Source organism: Mytilus californianus, unplaced genomic scaffold (assembly GCF_021869535.1).
Source record: "Mytilus californianus isolate M0D057914Y unplaced genomic scaffold, xbMytCali1.0.p SCAF_21, whole genome shotgun sequence".
NCBI lineage: Eukaryota > Metazoa > Mollusca > Bivalvia > Mytilida > Mytilidae > Mytilus > Mytilus californianus.
The window spans coordinates 4,982,446-5,000,884 of NW_026262670.1; the positions used below are offsets into that span (position 1 = coordinate 4,982,446).

General features: G+C 33.6%; 1 protein-coding gene across 2 annotated transcripts in view; it reads right to left on the reverse strand.

Annotated features, from left to right (window-relative positions):
• LOC127731990 (F-box only protein 9-like) overlaps window positions 1-18,178 on the reverse strand; it is a 37,664-nt gene extending 19,486 nt beyond the window's left edge. The window contains exons 1-3 of one of the 2 annotated variants that reach the window (XM_052241026.1): window positions 18,029-18,178; window positions 5,289-5,468; window positions 4,071-4,128 (exon numbers count right to left, since the gene is read on the reverse strand). In XM_052241026.1, the coding sequence (XP_052096986.1) occupies window positions 4,071-4,128; window positions 5,289-5,468; window positions 18,029-18,031 (241 nt within the window). In that variant the 5' untranslated portion in view covers window positions 18,032-18,178. Of the gene's footprint in view, window positions 1-4,070; window positions 4,129-5,255; window positions 5,469-18,028 lie in introns of both variants that reach the window. The other variant, XM_052241025.1, reaches the window with a different exon arrangement.
• Window positions 18,179-18,439: the final 261 nt, after the last annotated feature.

Consider the following 18,439-nt stretch of genomic DNA (forward strand, 5'->3'; position numbering starts at 1 on the left):
ACAGAATAACAAACAAACCTACCACAAAATTCTTCAATTTACCAAAGAAAAGAAAAAAAAATCCAAAATGTCATTTATCATTAATACAATGTCTTTTAAAAATCTTTTAAAAAATGAGTTATTTCCCTTTGTACAGAAATGGATAAATTCATCAAAAATTGAATTCTTGGGAAAGGGCTATAACTGAACAACGAGAAAAGCTAAAATCATGAAAATTGAACTTGACCTTCATTTAGTCACAGGAAACAACATATCCAAATTTGAAAAAATTTCTTCAAAGCGTTTTCATGTAAATGAACGGACACTGTTTGGCAGCTGCCCGCCTGCCGTACATCCCCAAATCAATAATCGATTTTTACTTTGAAAATCCGGTTAAAAATGAACAAACAGAAAAATATTACTCAAATTACCAAGGGGCATAACTCTTCATAATATTACTAGTTGGTTTTAATTTTTGAAACTCTACCACAGACCTCTTCAACAACTTTCACTTGCTCTATTGGACATTATTCTTCTGTCAGCTGAGAACTTTATACTTCTCTAGTATTCATCTCAGGAATAGAGATTTCATTGTCCATATATGCATGGTGCATTGCAAAAGGTATAAGGCCCACCACCCAAGTACTCAACCATGCAAAGGGTCTAAGGCCCATCACCCAAGGACTCAACCATGCAAAGGGTCTAAGGCCCATCACCCAAGTACTCAACCATGCAAAGGGTCTAAGGCTCATCACACAAGTACTCAACCATGCAAAGGGTCTAAGGCCCATCAACCAAGTACTCAACCATACAAAGGGTCTAAGGCCCACCATCCAAGTACTCAACCATGCAAAAAATCTAAGGCCCATCATCCAAGTCCTCAACCATGCAAAAGGTATAAGGCCAATCACCCAAGTACTCAACTATTCAAAGAGTCTAATGCCCACCACCCAAGTACTCAACCATGTAAAGGGTCTAAGGCTCATCACACAAGTACTCAACCATTAAGGCCCATCACCCAAGTAAAAGTAATTACAAAAGTTTTAGTACTTACTGTAGATTCATTATTCGTTGGATACCAATTTCCGTGATTTTCGTGGGTGCTAGTGAACCACGAAATTAAATGTTCACAAATGACATATTTTATATAGGCTTGTACGCAGACTTCGACAAAACCACGAAATTAAATATCTACGAACATGTAAGTTCACCTTAATCCACGAAAATTGGTACCCACGAAAATAAATGAATCCACAGTAATTGATAAGATATTTTTTTGTGATTTTTGCTTGCTGTTCAATATGTAGGAGGTTGCCATAGTTTTACTCTGGGACTATTATACTAATGTCCCAGTTTTACCTTAGGTATAACTCTAAGAAACAGGAAATTTAAGCATTGAACCATTGTATTATAATATTATTTGGGTCATCTTCACAACTTTTGAAACAGTTCCATAATGTGTCGACATCCTATTTCATGAATAATCTATCAACATGTAATTTCAAAAAAAGTTCAGACAGTCAGACTTTTTTGTCTTGAAGAAATACAGCCAGACAAAATATCAAATATAAAACGTTTCCATCATATTATATAACTGGCTCTGCTGGGCGAACTGCTTTTAAGAGATCAGCATCCATTAAATTCATCAATGTTATATCAAAATTTAAATTTTGCTCTTTGCCAAGGTCTGCTTTTTACGAGACCCGTTTTGACAAAACTCATCTTTTTTATCGACCTGCTTGGCAATCTGCATTTACGATAGTCCAAATAATTATGACGTCTTGAAAGGCTATTTAATTGTATTTGCTGTCGTAGTAAGGCGTCACAGCAAAAAAATTAAATTGACCTTTCAAGACGTCCTAATTACTTAGATTACTTTTACGAGATCAAATACTCCCATATCGATTTTCGTCAATTGAATATGAGGGGTCTTATTCCACTGCATGTTTACCACATGTTGAAATAATTGAGTCGTTGTTAATAAAACACGATCGTTGACAGCATTCTTATCTGGATTTTAAAACGTGTTAACGACAAAATTAGAAAATTATAGTTGCCTAAATTGGCGATGTTTCTGGAAATTTTGAATTTTATTTCTTTTCCTGAATTGGGAATTTATGTTTGCATAAATTTTTTTGGGGCTGCCACTTGACTTAAGGGCCGCTAATATAGTAGAATCATCCCTGTATCTATATTCGATCTCTATATTACATCTTACTCCTGTATGACAAAAGTTCCTATATTTTCTGAAGCTGCAAATGCAATCTTAAGGTCTTAATAGATATAAGAAGATGTGGTATGAGTGCCAATGAGACAACTCTCCATCCAAGTCACAATTTGTAAAAGTAAACCATTATAGGTCAAAGTACAGTCTTCAACACGGAGCCTTGGCTTAAGTCTATTACAAGACTGTAACCAAGGACTTCAAACACTAAATATGAGCACAATGTACATCAGCAATTAAGGAGGGAACATGTACACTGAACTCCAGTACTTGAGAACACAATAAACTCTAGTACTCAAGGAGAACACAATGAAATCTAGCACTCAAGGAGAGCACACTGAACTCCAATACTTGAGAATAGACTAAACTCAAGCACAAAGTGAGAGCACAATAAACTCTAGCACTCAAGGAGAGCACACTGAACTCCAATACTTGAGAATAGACTAAACTCAAGCACAAAGGGAGAGCACACTGAACTCCAATACTTGAGAATAGACTAAACTCAAGCACAAAGGGAGAGCACAATAAACTCTAGCACTCAAGGAGAGCACACTGAACTCTAGTACTTGAGAATAGACTAAACTCAAGCACAAAGGGAGAGCACAATAAACTCTAGCACTCAAGGAGCGCACACTGAACTCCAGCAATTGAGAACACAATAAACTCTAGCACTCAAGGAGAACACACTGAACTCCAGCAATTGAGAACACAATGAACTCTAGCACTCAAGGAGAGCACACTGAACTCCAGCAATTGAGAACACAATTAACTCTAGCACTCAAGGAGAGCACACTGAACTCCAGCAATTGAGAACACAATGAACTCTAGCACTCAAGGAGAGCAAAAAGATACTCTCGAACTTAAGGAGGGTACACTGAACTGCAGCACATGAGAGCACACTGAACTCCAGTACTTGAGAATAAACTAAGCTCAAGCACAAAGGGAGGGCACACAGAACTTTAATACTTAGAATAGACTAAACTCAAGCACAAAGGGAGAGCACACTGAACTCCAATACTTGAGAATAGACTGAACTCAAGCACAAAGGGAGAGCACACTGAACTCCAATACTTGAGAATAGACTAAACTCAAGCACAAAGTGAGAGCACAATAAACTCTAGCACTCAAGGAGAGCACACTGAACTCCAATACTTGAGAATAGACTAAACTCAAGCACAAAGGGAGAGCACACTGAACTCCAATACTTGAGAATAGACTAAACTCAAGCACAAAGGGAGAGCACAATAAACTCTAGCACTCAAGGAGAGCACACTGAACTCTAGTACTTGAGAATAGACTAAACTCAAGCACAAAGGGAGAGCACAATAAACTCTAGCACTCAAGGAGCGCACACTGAACTCCAGCAATTGAGAACACAATAAACTCTAGCACTCAAGGAGAACACACTGAACTCCAGCAATTGAGAACACAATGAACTCTAGCACTCAAGGAGAGCACACTGAACTCCAGCAATTGAGAACACAATTAACTCTAGCACTCAAGGAGAGCACACTGAACTCCAGCAATTGAGAACACAATGAACTCTAGCACTCAAGGAGAGCAAAAAGATACTCTCGAACTTAAGGAGGGTACACTGAACTGCAGCACATGAGAGCACACTGACCTCCAAGACTTGAGATGAGCACACTGAACTCCAAGACTTAAGGAGAGTACACTGATTTTGAAAACATTTGTTCATTCACCTGTCCCAAGTCAGGAACCTTATCAATTGTTGTCTTATTTCAAATCTGTATTTTCAGAGAATTTACTGTTGATGGCAATTCTTTTGACAGTTTTGGTTTTACTACAAACCTTTTAAGATTCTAGTTTCATGACTTAATGCTTGATATAATGTGTATAAAATTACCTTCATACAAATGTCCAGACTGCTCCAGTTTCATTCCTTTGTAGAACAAAAACTTGGCCTACAATACAGTGAACATGGTTAAAAGTTTTGTACATGAAATATTAAAACCAACCATAAATTATATTACAAACTGAATAAACTAATTTCCCTTATGGAGCCACATCTATGGTAAATGGAGACTTTTTACCTGTTTCACTCCAAATGTTGTTTAGGATGGGCCCCCCCTTTTTTAAATTCTGGATCTGCATCTGATTCCATTGTCTTCAGAGGTTAGGACTGTTCCTCAAAAAACAAAAATGAGAATTTGCCACTATTATGTAACTATGGGTGGATGTGAAAATATTATGTTGTACAAGTTTAAAATGTATACAGGTCTCCACAATTGGTTTTATGGGTGGTTACTCTATTTTCAAAGTGTCTTCTCTTAGTACAATGTATGTTAATGCTCTATTATGCAAATACGTTTTTGCTCTATAAATTGGTTTTTACTTGAAAATCCTTGGGGAAACAATTATGTTTCTATTAAAACATTATCAAAAGGGAATTTTTCACAGAGGTTATTTTGGTTAATTATGGGATTGACCATAAAATTAAGAAAATATTCCCTCATATAAACTTAATCAACTAGGATGTTATTAGCCAAGGACATGAATATACAGGTAAATTAAGATGAATAAACAGGTAAATTAAGGTGAATAGACAGGTAAATTCTGATGAATAAACAGGTAAATTCAGGTAAATAAACAGGTAAATTAAGATGAATAAACAGGTAAATTAAGATGAATAAACAGGTAAATTAAGGCTTGTAAATAGGTTTGAAATTGTGCAGTTTAATCTCCATGAACACAAACTACTGCACATGCTGTACAGTAACATGTATATGGCTGTTGGATTTACTAAAACTGTAATTGCACTTGTGAAATGCTTTGTTTTTATTTTTTTCAACAAAATGTGAAAGACTTGCACATACAGTCAGGGGTAATATTTATATAAGTAAATAATCTGAATGTCTAAGGGATATAACTCTACCTCCAAAATAATTCACCTATACAAGTAAATTACATAACACTTGTATAAATATTACCCCTGACTGACATATAACCACTAGGATATAACCACTAGGATATAACACATCAACTATTGTATTTCTTTATAACTTTTCAATGTTATATAACTTTTAGTTACCTCTTCCTCTACAGTTATATAACTTTTAGTTACCTCTTCCTCTACAGTTGGTGTCTGGTTGGCATTAGTATTGCTATCATTGGTATCGTTGTGTTTTTTCATTAACTCCTGCTTCCATTGTTGTCTGAAGTTCTCTAACTGACTCAGTAAGTCTGTCGGTCCGTACCCTTCCTCATCTTCTTTGTCAAACAAAGATGGTATGTAGTCTTCCTCCTATAAGTAAACAATGAAGATAAACCCTTTAATGTTCTCTAACTGACTCAGTACGTCTGTCGGTCTGTACCCTTCCTCATCCTCTTTGTCAAACAAAGATGGTATGTAGTCTTCCTCCTATAAGTAAACAATGAAGATAAGCCCTTTAATGTTCTCTAATTGACTCAGTACGTCTGTCGGTCTGTACCCTTCCTCATCTTCTTTGTCAAACAAAGATGGTATGTAGTCTTCCTCCTATAAGTAAACAATGAAGATAAGCCCTTTAATGTTCTCTAATTGACTCAGTACTTCTGTCGGTCCGTACCCTTCCTCGTCTTCTTTGTCAAACAAAGTATAAGTAAACAATGTTGATTAACGATTTTTAAAAGATATGACTTTCCTTAGTCACCATGCCATGTTTGTTTTAACATGTCCATACTCAATTCTAATTAACTATGTCATGGATCCATACCCATTCTAATTAAATGTCATTGTTCCATACCCATATATCCTAATTAAATATGTCATGGGTCCATACCCATCCTTATTAACTGTGTCTTGGGCCCATACTGATTCTAGTTAAATGTGGCATGGGTCCATACCAATTATTATTTAATACATGTTGTATGTCATGGGTTCATACTGATTCTAATCAAATGAGTCATGGGTCCATACCCATCATAATTAATTGTGTCATGAATCCATACCCATCCTTATTAAATGTGTCATGGGTCCATACACATCCTAAATAATTGTGTCATGAATCCATACCCATCCTTATTAAATGTGTCATGGGTCCATACACATCCTAAATAATTGTGTCATGAATCCATACCCATCCTTATTAAATGTGTCATGGGTCCATACCAATTATTATTTAATATGTCATGGGTTCATACTGATTCTAATTAAATGAGTCATGGGTCCATACCCATCATAATTAAAAGTGTCATGAATCCATACTCATCCATATTAAATGTGCCATGGGTCCATACCCATCCTTATTAAATGTGTCATGGGTCCATACCCATCCTTATTAAATGTGTCATGGGTCCACACCCATCCTAATTGTGTCATGAATCCATACCCATCCTTATTAAAGTGTCATGGGTCCACGCTTTCCGCTGGGGGTCTCCATTTTCACATTTTATGAAAAAATTATAATTGTGGCAATTAATAATCATGAATGGCGAAAGAAATAAAACGATTTGACTTCGTCCATTTTTTTTAATTTTGTTTCAGGTTTCTCAGACTTTTTCCATGATCAGACAATACTTGGATTTCACCTTGAACTTGTCAAGCGTATCAATTTTGTATGAAAATCAATAAGATAGCAATAGGCAACAATGAACTAATTAAAAAAGGTGTTAATTGTATTATTCAATGAAAATGTGTGGAAAAGGGAGTCACATGCATGACATGTCATCTAAATGATTGTTTTAACAAAGTATGTCATCTAAATGATTGTTTTAACAACTTTGTTAAAAATCAAATTTCAAGTAGTTACTTCACAATTGTTTTAGTGACACACCTGTTTTAAGCATAATTTATGTCTCGATTTGACTTTTAACGATGGTTCGGAAAAGAAAACTATTGTTTTGCATGTTTTGAAGAAAGGATTTAAAAGTGAGAAAAATTTCTGATTTATTTTTTGTCCTTTCACTAGGCAGGAAGTATCCAATAAAATGATTAAAGATGAACCCTGTATTCCCAGCAAGTTCAAGAATTTTTTTGTTCTAATTGAGTGTTCATTAATTACAATGCAGGATATGAAATAGATGTAGAATTGTAATAATTAAGACAAGGCTACACTTTAATATTTTTTTTTGTTTTTGTAAGCAACATGAGCAAGAAGGAAAACAAGTTCTTAACAAAAACATGTTTATGTGAGTTGGCGAAAAAAAATTGAGAGTGGCGAAAAAAAATATTGTTTTGGCGAAAGAAGTGACGAAACAATAAATTGACCCAGGGGAAACCCTGCATGGGTCCATATACCCATCCTTATAAAATGTGTCATGGGTCCAAACCTATCCTAATCATGCTAACTAACAGTGGCTTGCATCTTACCCATCCTAATCATCTTGTTTAAACATACAACATATTTATTTATAAATGAAGTAGTCCTTCTGTAACTTTTGCAATATATCGATTTTAAAACTACAACATAAACAATGTGTGAAATATTTATTACTCAAGTCAAATAGTCAATGCATTGTTTCATATTAAAAGGGAAAAAAATATAATATTTTAATCTATAAAATTAATTCATAAAGTTAGCAAAAATTATTCAAAACAATTATTACACATCTAAGAATAGCTAATGAATTTTTTTTTTATATCAAATATTATACTGTCATGACCAAGGGTCCCAAAACGGTCATATTTGCCAGTCATGTCCTAAGCTGCAAGCTATTTGTCTTAAACGAAAAATTGGGATTTAGGACAAATTTAATTTTTTTTACAGAAATAATTTCGGTCATTTCATTGAGATCGGGTTTCTTAATTGCCATTTTGCACTTGTTTTTGTTTTAAAATCCCTTTCCTGCAATAAGACTGCCACTCCAGTATAGTTTGATAATCCTGAGGGCCCTCCTAATAACTATATCATGCCTCCGGGAAATACTGGCTAATGATCACTAATCACTTTTTACATGTTTTACCTCTGTTTTTAATTCACACCTGACAATGATCACAAGCTCAGAACTAATATCATAAAGAAATTAAAATTCCATGACAACTGTATTCATTATTTAATTACTTTTCAGCAAAGACAATCAATAATTCTGATTTGAAAATTAAAACTTAATTCAATTTACGTCGAAAAAAGTAATTTTTCATGAGTAACACATGTGCCTTATTTACTATGTAATACGCATGCATGAAATTGTCTTCAGCAGATAGGACACTTAATCGTAAAATGCAAAATGATTTTATGCTTAATTAAACGAGAGCAACTAATATCTATTATATTCAAACACTTTCAAAGGTAATATAAAATTTAAAACCCAGTGATTTCCTGTCAATTTGATAAACAAAACAAATCCCGGAAATGAATCTGGAATTAGTCGCAAAACTTCCAGTTTAAATTTTCTTCTAAAATTGAAAGAAACGTTAGCCATGTCTGAGAAATTAACCATTTTGAGTCATTAAAATCATTTCAAATTTAAACTGTTGCCTTCCCTAGACTGTTCTTGAACGTTTTGAGTAAAATGGTAAGAAAATTCACGAAGTAAATGCGATGAAACAGCCAATACAAGTTCGTTGATGCTATGAATCTAGTTACCATTCGATATTGACGATTTGAGAAAGGGCACCAACTTTTAAGACATCTCAAAATGACCAAAATTGTGTGAAAAAATTTCCAGATCCTTGGCCATGACTGTAATATGGTAATTTAACATTCTTCACACTTAAACATGTAAAGTCTTGTACATGTTGTTTGATAATGAAAAATGTCTACCAACTTACTGTACAATTGAAACTGTTAAAAGAAAACATTGTAATGAACTTTAACCTTCCGTTTTTGATTTATTTTATAAATACATGTACAATGTATAATCGTATAATCAGATAATCAGGATAATTATACATATTATTTTTGTAAAAAAATAAAGGATATGTCAGATTTAGATTTTTAAATAACAATTACATGTAACCATGGTAACAGTGTTTCCTGAATTATACATGTATTATTTATTGTTCGTTTGTTTCCTGGAGTATATTTATCATTGTTCATGATCATGATGATCTTTAAACCAAGTATCTGTACAAAATTTAATGGCAATATTAGGGTGAAAAGAAGATATACTGATTTGAATATTTTGTTCCAACATGTATGTTGAAATGTTACACCACTGTTCCAGGCTAGGGGAGGGTTTGGCACCAGGAAACATGTTTAACCTCGCCACATTCTGTATGTGTCTTTTCCAAGTCAAAAGCCTGTAATTCAGTGGTTGTCGTTTGTTGCTGTTTATCATATTTGTTTTATGTTTTATTTTTGTACATATATCAGGCTGTTAGTTTTCTCATTTGAATTGTTTTACATTTTTCATTTCGGGGCCTTTTATCAGTCAGGGGAATTACTGAAATAAGTGATTTTATAAATCACTTATTTAAGTAGCAAAATCGAAATTTTGTCACAAATTGTGATTTTGTAGTTTTACCAAAATTTTAAACATATAGGTTTAGATTATATCTTACTATTAGTAAAATTGGAAAAAAATGAAGCTATCACTTCTTTTAAGTAGCAAGGATTATGCCTTTGATGCAATCATGTAGCTGTAAATTCTATATTTGTTGAAAAAATGCTATAATAAAGGCTTTATATAACAAACTGATACTTTCTCAACAGAATTTTCCTAGCAGTGGGAGTTTTTTCCCGTAAAATTCAAGGTTTTATCTTACAGATTATGTAATAAAATTTTACTGTTTGCGATCAAAATTTCACTGTTTGGGGGTGTTGAAATTAGTGTGGGTAATTAAAATAATAATACTTCAAGAAGTGATTTTTTGGAAGAAAATAGAGGTATGATACTTAAACAAGTGATTTTCATGTCATTATCCCAGATTCAGTACAAGGTCAACACAGATGTTGGTTCTGACAACTTAAGCATGTTAAGCAACACAATTAGTCCCTGGATCATTAGTATTGTATATTTAAAGCTACAATAAAATTAAATCACTTAGTCTAGTGATTTTTTTTGTACTACTTAAATAGGTGATTATTAAAGAGAGACAACTCTTATATTACTAACAACATTTATGGACAAAATGTTACTTGAATCAGTGATTTAGAAATCATTCATTTAAGTAAGTCCCCTGACTGTTTATAGCTTACTATGCCGCATTTTTATTGTGGTATGCAGGGCTCGACAATAACGCTTGTCCGATTGTCCTGTACCAGAGGAAAAAAAGGTCGGACAAGTAAAAGCTATATCAAGCTTGTCCGACGGGACAAGTTAAATTATTATGCAGAAAATAAATTTAATCCAACTTTGATGAACAAAGTAATTATAAACAAAAAACAAGAAAAGAAGATAAACACAAGTATTAATTTGACATGTTTACTTGCAATCGATAATTTAAAACTGGTTCTTTGTCAGGTACTTTTTAACAGGTAAAAGGCATACTATTCTCGGAAACCAGTCTAACTGATCCGAATCAGCGATGCGCTTTGTAGATAAGGTAACTTTACAAGACAGTTCCTCACCAGCTGGAAACGATTCGATTCCGGTCTAAGTTTAATAGACAGTTTGGCACCGTAGGAGACATATTTAATAGACATGATTAATAGACAGTTTGGCAACGCAGGAGACAGGAGACATTTCGGGACCAAGACAAATCAGTACCTCGTTTTCCTACCTTATTCTGTTGCTTTATAATAATAAACTGCTTCGCTGAGCGCAGCTAAATACGCCCGCAGAGGTCGAACCCTGAACAGTTGGGGCAAAAATGGACACAATATTCAAGCTTGATTCAGGTCTGAATTTGGATTGTAATTAAATATTTGGCATATTATAGGTTTCTGAATAAATGTAGTCAAAGAACTTGAAATTGGTTATATGAATTGAATTTATAGTCAATTAAAGATTTCTTGCTGTTGTGCAATACTTAGTAAATCTGTTGTCAGACTATAAACAAATAAAGTTCAATTAATTCTCAATGTCATATTAAAAATTTATGAAAATAGAAAGGGAGCTTACATCAATAGATATAAACAATTCACCAAAGTTTCATAAGAATTGGTGACAGCATTTTTGAGTTATTGTCCGAAAACTGGAAAATCACCCTTTTTTTTAATGAATAAAACCCCATAACTCAGAAATGTAAAATGTAAAATTTATAAAATTCTAAAGGGAGCTTACATCAATACATACAAACAATTCACCAAAGTTTCATAAGAATTGCTGAAAGCCTTTTTGAGTTTTTGTCCGAAAACAGGAAAATCCCCCCTTTTTTTATGAATAAAACCCTGTAACTCGGAAACGTAAAATCTTAAATTTATAAAAATCGAAAGGGAGCTCATGTCAATAGATATAAACAATTCACCACAATTTCTTGCAAGTTGGTGAAAGCATTCTTGACTTATTGTCCGAAAACTGGAAAATCCCCCTTTTTTTAATGAATAAAACCCCATAACTCGGAAACGTAAAATCTAAATTTGATAAAAAATGAAAGGGAGCTCACGTCAATAGATATAAACAATTCACCAAAGTTTAATGCAAATTCGTTAAAGCATTTTTGAGTTAATGTCGACATGTTGACGACGGACAGACGGACGGACAGACGGACAACAGTATACCGTAATACGTCCCGTAAACGGGCGTATAAAAACCATACCCTAATTTTTTTAACAAAAATATTTTTTAAATAAAAATGAAGAAATTATTTACCATAAAATTCCCAAATCATATTTGATCATATATAGAAGAAAAACCAATACTTGCAATACGGTGACCTATAGTTATCAATTTCTGTGTCATTTGGTCTCTTGCAGAGAGTTGTCTCATTGGCAATCATACCTCATCTTCTTTTTTTTTATTGATTGAATTTGAATAAACTTTTTTCAACTTAAATAAAATGCTTCGCTGGGCGCAGCTTGCTACGACCGCCGAGGTCAAACCCTTAACAGTTGGGGCAAGTATGGACACAACATTCAAGCTTGATACAGCTCTGAATTTGGATTGTGATTAAATATTTGACACAGCATAGGTTTCTGACACAGAAAGAATGTGGTCTAAGAACTTGATTTTTTTTAATTTACCTATTATGGTCCAATGTCCAAAATCAAAATACATGGTTAGATTCAGCATATCAAAGAACCCCAAGAATTCAATTTTTGTTGAAATCAAACAAAGTTTAATTTTGGACCCTTTTGACCTCAATATGAACCAATTTAAAAAAACAGGACCTAAAATTAAAAATCTAAATACACGATTAGATTTGGCATATCAAAGAACCCCAATAATTCAATTTTTGATGAAATCAAACGAAGTTTAATTTTGGACCCTTTTGACCTCAATATGAACCAATTTGATAGCGGGGTCCACAAATAAACAAGAAATGATTGTAACAGGATGCTGTTACGAAGTCTCCCAAACGAAGCTCCCATAATTCGTAATTTCCAGGGTCTCCTGACATTGGGCAAAGTCCAGTGAAAATTGGTTTGGTCCAGTAAAGTTACATGCATTAGTGATGCCTGGGGACTAACCCTGTATATCATTCAAATCATCTTGGCATGACAAACCAGAATATATATGGTTTAGGGGTAGGGATCTCGACCACTTACAAGATATTAGAACTTTCTTAAATGGCATAGGGTGGGGGTGGCCCCTGGGGACTAACCCTGTATTTCATTTGATTTGCTTTATCATGACAAACCAGAATATATATGGTTTAGGGGTGGGGATCTCAACCATTTACAAGATATTAGAACTTTCTCAAATGGCAGGGGGTCGGGATGACCCCTGGGGACTAACCCTGTATATTATTCAAACCATCTTAGCATGACAAACCAGAATATATATGGTTTAGGGGTGGGGATCTTGACCACTTACAAGATATTAGAACTTTCTTAAATGGCATGGGGTGGGGGTGACCCCTGGGGACTAACCCTGTATTTCATTTCATGTGCTTTATCATGACAAACCAGAATATATATGGTTAAGGGGTGGGGATCTCGACCATTTACAAGATATTAGAACTTTCTCAAATGGCAGGGGGTCGGGATGACCCCTAGGGACTAACCCTGTATATCATTCAAACCATCTTAGCATGACAAACCAGAATATATATGGTTTAGGGGTGGGGATCTCGACCATTTACAAGATATTAGAACTTTCTCAAATCGCAGGGGGTCGGGATGACCCCTGGGGACTAACCTTGTATATCATTCAAACCATCTTAGCATGACAAACCAGAATATATATGGTTTAGGGGTGGGGATCTCGACCATTTACAAGATATTAGAACTTTCTCAAATCGCAGGGGGTCGGGATGACCCCTGGGGACTAACCTTGTATATCATTCAAACCATCTTAGCATGACAAACCAGAATATATATGGTTTAGGGGTGGGGATCTTAACCACTTACAAGGTATTAGAACTTTCTTAAATGGCAGGGGGTGGGGATGACCCCTGGGGACTAACCCTGTATTTCATTTAATGGGTTTTATCATTTAGAACATTTTCAATTAAAAAGATTGTGTCTATCACAAACGGTTTTCAATTTATAATCATTTGAAAATTTTAAAAAATAAAATCCCATAGGGTTCTTTAGTAAAACCCTCTTTTCTTTTTGCCCCTCAAAGTACCCCTTTATAAACCCCATTGCACAAACAAAACCCTGATTGCACCACTAGACATGTTAGTCTAACATATTGCATGTATTGTGAAACCCTAAGTTAATCTGACAAGCGGTTTTGGAGAACGGATGCGGACAAGTTCAAATTTAAAAGCGGCGGAAGAGGAAGAGGAAGAATAATAATAATAATAATAAGAACTGAGCAAAAACAATAAGTCTTCCCAAACTTCGTTTGGGAGACTTAAAAATCTAAATACATGGTTAGATTCAGCATATCAAAGAACCCCATATATTCAATTTTTGTTGAAATCAAAAAAACTGGGCCCATAATCAAAAATCTAAACACATGTTTAGATTCAGCATATCAAAGAACCCCAAGAATTCAATTTTTGTTAAAATCAAACTAAGTTTAATTTTGGACCCTTTAATAATAATAATAATAATAATAAATTCTTTATTTAAAGAGGGTAAACTCAGTTAGTTACAATAAACTAATCTTCCCTGAGGCCCTCACATACAAATTACAATACAATCAAAAACAGATATTTACACATAGTTAATTTACAGTCAATTAGTTCAATGTAATATTACTAACATGATAAGATATAAGGCTGTTCAAGATGTACATGTAGTCAAAAAATCAAATACAAATAAAAATAAAAGAATATACAAATACATTGTAGAAAATATAATCTTATCAGGACTGTGTTAAGTACTTCTTGATACTTTGTTTAAAAGTATAAGTGTTTTGAGCTTTACGCTTTGGACCTTAATGTAGACCAATTTAAAAAACGGGACCCAAAATTAAAAATCTATAAACACTGTTAGATTTGGCATATCATAGAACCCCAATAATTCAATTTTTGATGAAATAAAACAAAGTTTAATTTTGGACCCTTTTGACCTCAATATGAACCAATTTGATAGCGGGCCCACAAATAAAAAATCTAAATACATGGCTAGATTCAGCATATCAAAGAACCCCATATATTCAATTTTTGTTGAAATCAAACAAAGTTTAAAATTTGGACCCCAATTTGGACCAACTTGAAAACTGGGCCAAAAATCTAAAATCTAAATACATCTTTAGATTCAGCATATCAAAGAACCCCATATATTCAATTTTTGTTGAAATCAAACAAAGTTTAATTTTGTTTGATTTGGACCCCAACTTGGACCAACTTGAAAACTGGGCCCATAATCAAAAATCTAAACACGTTTAGATTCAGCATATCAAAGAACCCCAAGAATTCAATTTTTGTTAAAATCAAACTAAGTTTAATTTTGGACCCTTTGGACCTTAATGTAGACCAATTTAAAAAAAACAGGACCTAAAATTAAAAATCTAAATACACGATTAGATTTGGCATATCAAAGAACCCCAATAATTCAATTTTTGATGAAATCTAACGAAGTTTAATTTTGGACCCTTTTGACCTCAATATGAACCAATTTGAAAGCGGGGTCCACAAATAAAAAATCTAAATACATGGTTAGATTCAGCATATCAAAGAACCCCATATATTCAATTTTTGTTGAAATCAAACAAAGTTTAATTTTGGACCCCAATTTGGACCAACTTGAAAACTGGGCAAAAAATCAAAAATCTAAATACATGTTTAGATTCAGCATATCAAAGGACCTCACATATTCAATTTTTGTTAAAATCAAACAAAGTTTAATTTTGGACCCTTTGGACCTTAATGTAGACCAATTTGAAAACTGGACCCAATATTAAAAATCTAAATACACGGTTAGATTCGGCATAACAAATAAATAAATGTGGTCAAAGATTTTACAAATCTAATGCGCCATACTGTGCAATTAAAGATTACTTCTTGAAATTTTTCAATATTTGAAATTTGAAAAAAAAATAATATTTGACATGTTTGAAGAACAATTCTTTTTAATTTCTGAAATCTTAAATGAGAAAAAATTGACCCCCACAATTTCTTTTACCCCCCCCCCCCTTTTTTTCCCCAAAAAAATTCTTTCCCTCAAGATATGGTCATAATCTCAATTCAAATTTCCATTGGAGTTTGCAACTATAATTACCCATTTAACTTAATCTATTTTATAATAGAATTTAAAATATAGTGTCAAATCTTTCATATGGATTTTTTTGTAAAAAAAAAGATGCAACATTTGCAGATATTTTTACTGGTCTTTCTTTATAAATATGCATTTCTTTAAACATAATTTAAAAGCAGTGTAAGGGAAGTAACCAAAACGTTGTATTTGGATTACCTCCCTTACACTGTTTTAAATTATCTTAATTGATCATTAACCATTACTTTATACATAATTTAAAAGCAGTGTAAGGGAGATAATTTCAATGATGTATTTGATTTATCTCCCTTACACTGCTTTAAATTATGTTTTATACTAAAATATTTGTCCATTAACCAGAACAACCTTGTTTTTCCCCCTTTTTTGCCCCTAATTCCTAAACGGTTTGAGCCATAACCCCCCCCAAAGCAAATCCTAACCATCCCTTTGTGGTATGGAAACTTGTAGTATAATTTCAGAGAGATCCATACACCGTTCCACAGTTATTGTCTGGAAACTAGAAAATGCTTATTTTTGCCCCTAATTCCTTAACTGTTGGTACCATAACCCCCAAAATCAATCCCCACCTTCCTTTTGTGGTATTGAACCTTATGGTAAAATTTCAAAGAGATCCATTCACTTAAACTAAAGTTAGAGTGCGAAAGCCAATGTGTCTTTGGACGACGACGATGACGACGACGCCAACGTCATACCAATATACGACCACAAAAATTTTTTGCGGTCGTATAAAAACCAGGATTCAAATCCAATGAGTGGAAATTGACAGGCCTATCAGACGGTGCCTCATGTGTAGAGTCTGATGAGACTTTGGCATTGATGAAAACTAGAACATAAGTCCTGTGACATGACTAGATTCAGTTGTTCTCAACATATTTTTAAAAGGTATTTCAAAAGATATACATGTGTAAATCAAATTCTGTTCTAATGTTTTAATTCATTTTGTTCCTTGAATCAACTTAAAATGCAAAAAAGGTTATTATTAAGATAAGTAAGTTTTGGTATGTACTTGTCCTACTGGACAAGTTGGAAAAAAAGTTATTGTAGAGGACTGGTATGGGTTTTGCTCATTGTTCAAGGCCGCATGGTGACCATGGTGACCTATAAATGTTAAATTCTACGTCATGTGGTCTCTGGCAGAGAGTTGTCTCGTTGGTAATCATACCACACCTTTTAAATTTTTTATTGTACTGAATATAAATACTAAAAGAAACATTAGGTCAATCATTTGTCAATCAGACAGCAACTCAAGACACACAAATCTAGAGATGATAATACATGACATTAGGACCTTTAAGAGAGGGCAAGTTTTCTAAGTTTAAAACATACTGTTTTCCTTTCTTTGCGGTCATAAAACTTAATATGCTAAAGAGTATGATAATCTTAGTTGTGACTCATATATATTGAATTTGGTGTTTTGACCACAAATTTTGTACTCGGAGTACTGAGTTAATATAAGTATTATGTTTGGGGCACTGAACAAGTTCTACTTAGAAAAATTAATTTTAATTTAGTAGGGACTCCAAACAAATTTCCTAGATATTTTTTACAAAATGAAGCTGCAATTATCATTATCACCCACATCCATGATCTCAATAGACTATTTATTCTCCATGTTTGCCTCTTACATAATATAATTGACCCTATTCCAGAACTAAATGTATAAATAGATAGTGCAGGGGGTTCTAGATGGATTGGAGGTCGATATAGGCACTTTTCATTTTGGGACTAGGACATATTGGCAATTAAAGCCAATTTTTAAATGATTAAAAAAATATTCAACACAAAACCGTTAAAAAGGGTGCGATTGTGTGGAGTGCAAATGTAAAAGAGGGCAAACATGAACGAGTGCAAACGTGTGAGGTGCGAATGTGAAAGAGGGTGAACATGAAATTATGGGAGCGAACATGATTTTTGGCAAACGGACAATAATTCGACTTCCAACATATCAAATTATTATAGGGAAGTAACTTTTGCCCATATCATGCATATTGCGTCAATCAAAAACCATCTATTGAACATTCAGTAAAATCAAGAGATATATTTAAGTTGAAACCCTTTACTGGCCGAACACGAACAATATTCATTAAACACACAAACGAGCTGGAAAAATCTTCAAGTGCCTGTGGCATTATTTCATGTATTGGAACATACAAAGTCAAAGGAAGCATTGTCAAGTTATGAAAATCGCTCTGAAGAAAAACTTACTTACCATAGCTTGGATGGTGACTAAATTTAAATAAATAGCTCACAATAAGAGAAACAAATGACGTTAGAAATGTTCTGTTTCACTCTTTGAAAAGCTGCCATTTTGCTATTGCATGTTCTCTAGACTATTCGTCCATTTATTGAAAATATACGAGAAGTATTGAACGGTATGTTTCTAAAATGAAACCAACTTCGGATAAAGACCCGGCAAAATTAAAAAAAATATTGTCTCCCTTGACACAATGTTAAAAAGAATAAGAAATAAATTAAAAAATCATTTTTTGTTGTGCTTCTGTTTTACCAGTGATATGAAAATAACATATTTTTTTTAATTTCCTGAAGAGCTGGATTTTCCTTTATCAAGTTATTTCATCTATAATGTAATAAGATCATACAAAGTTCAATATTGTATCTG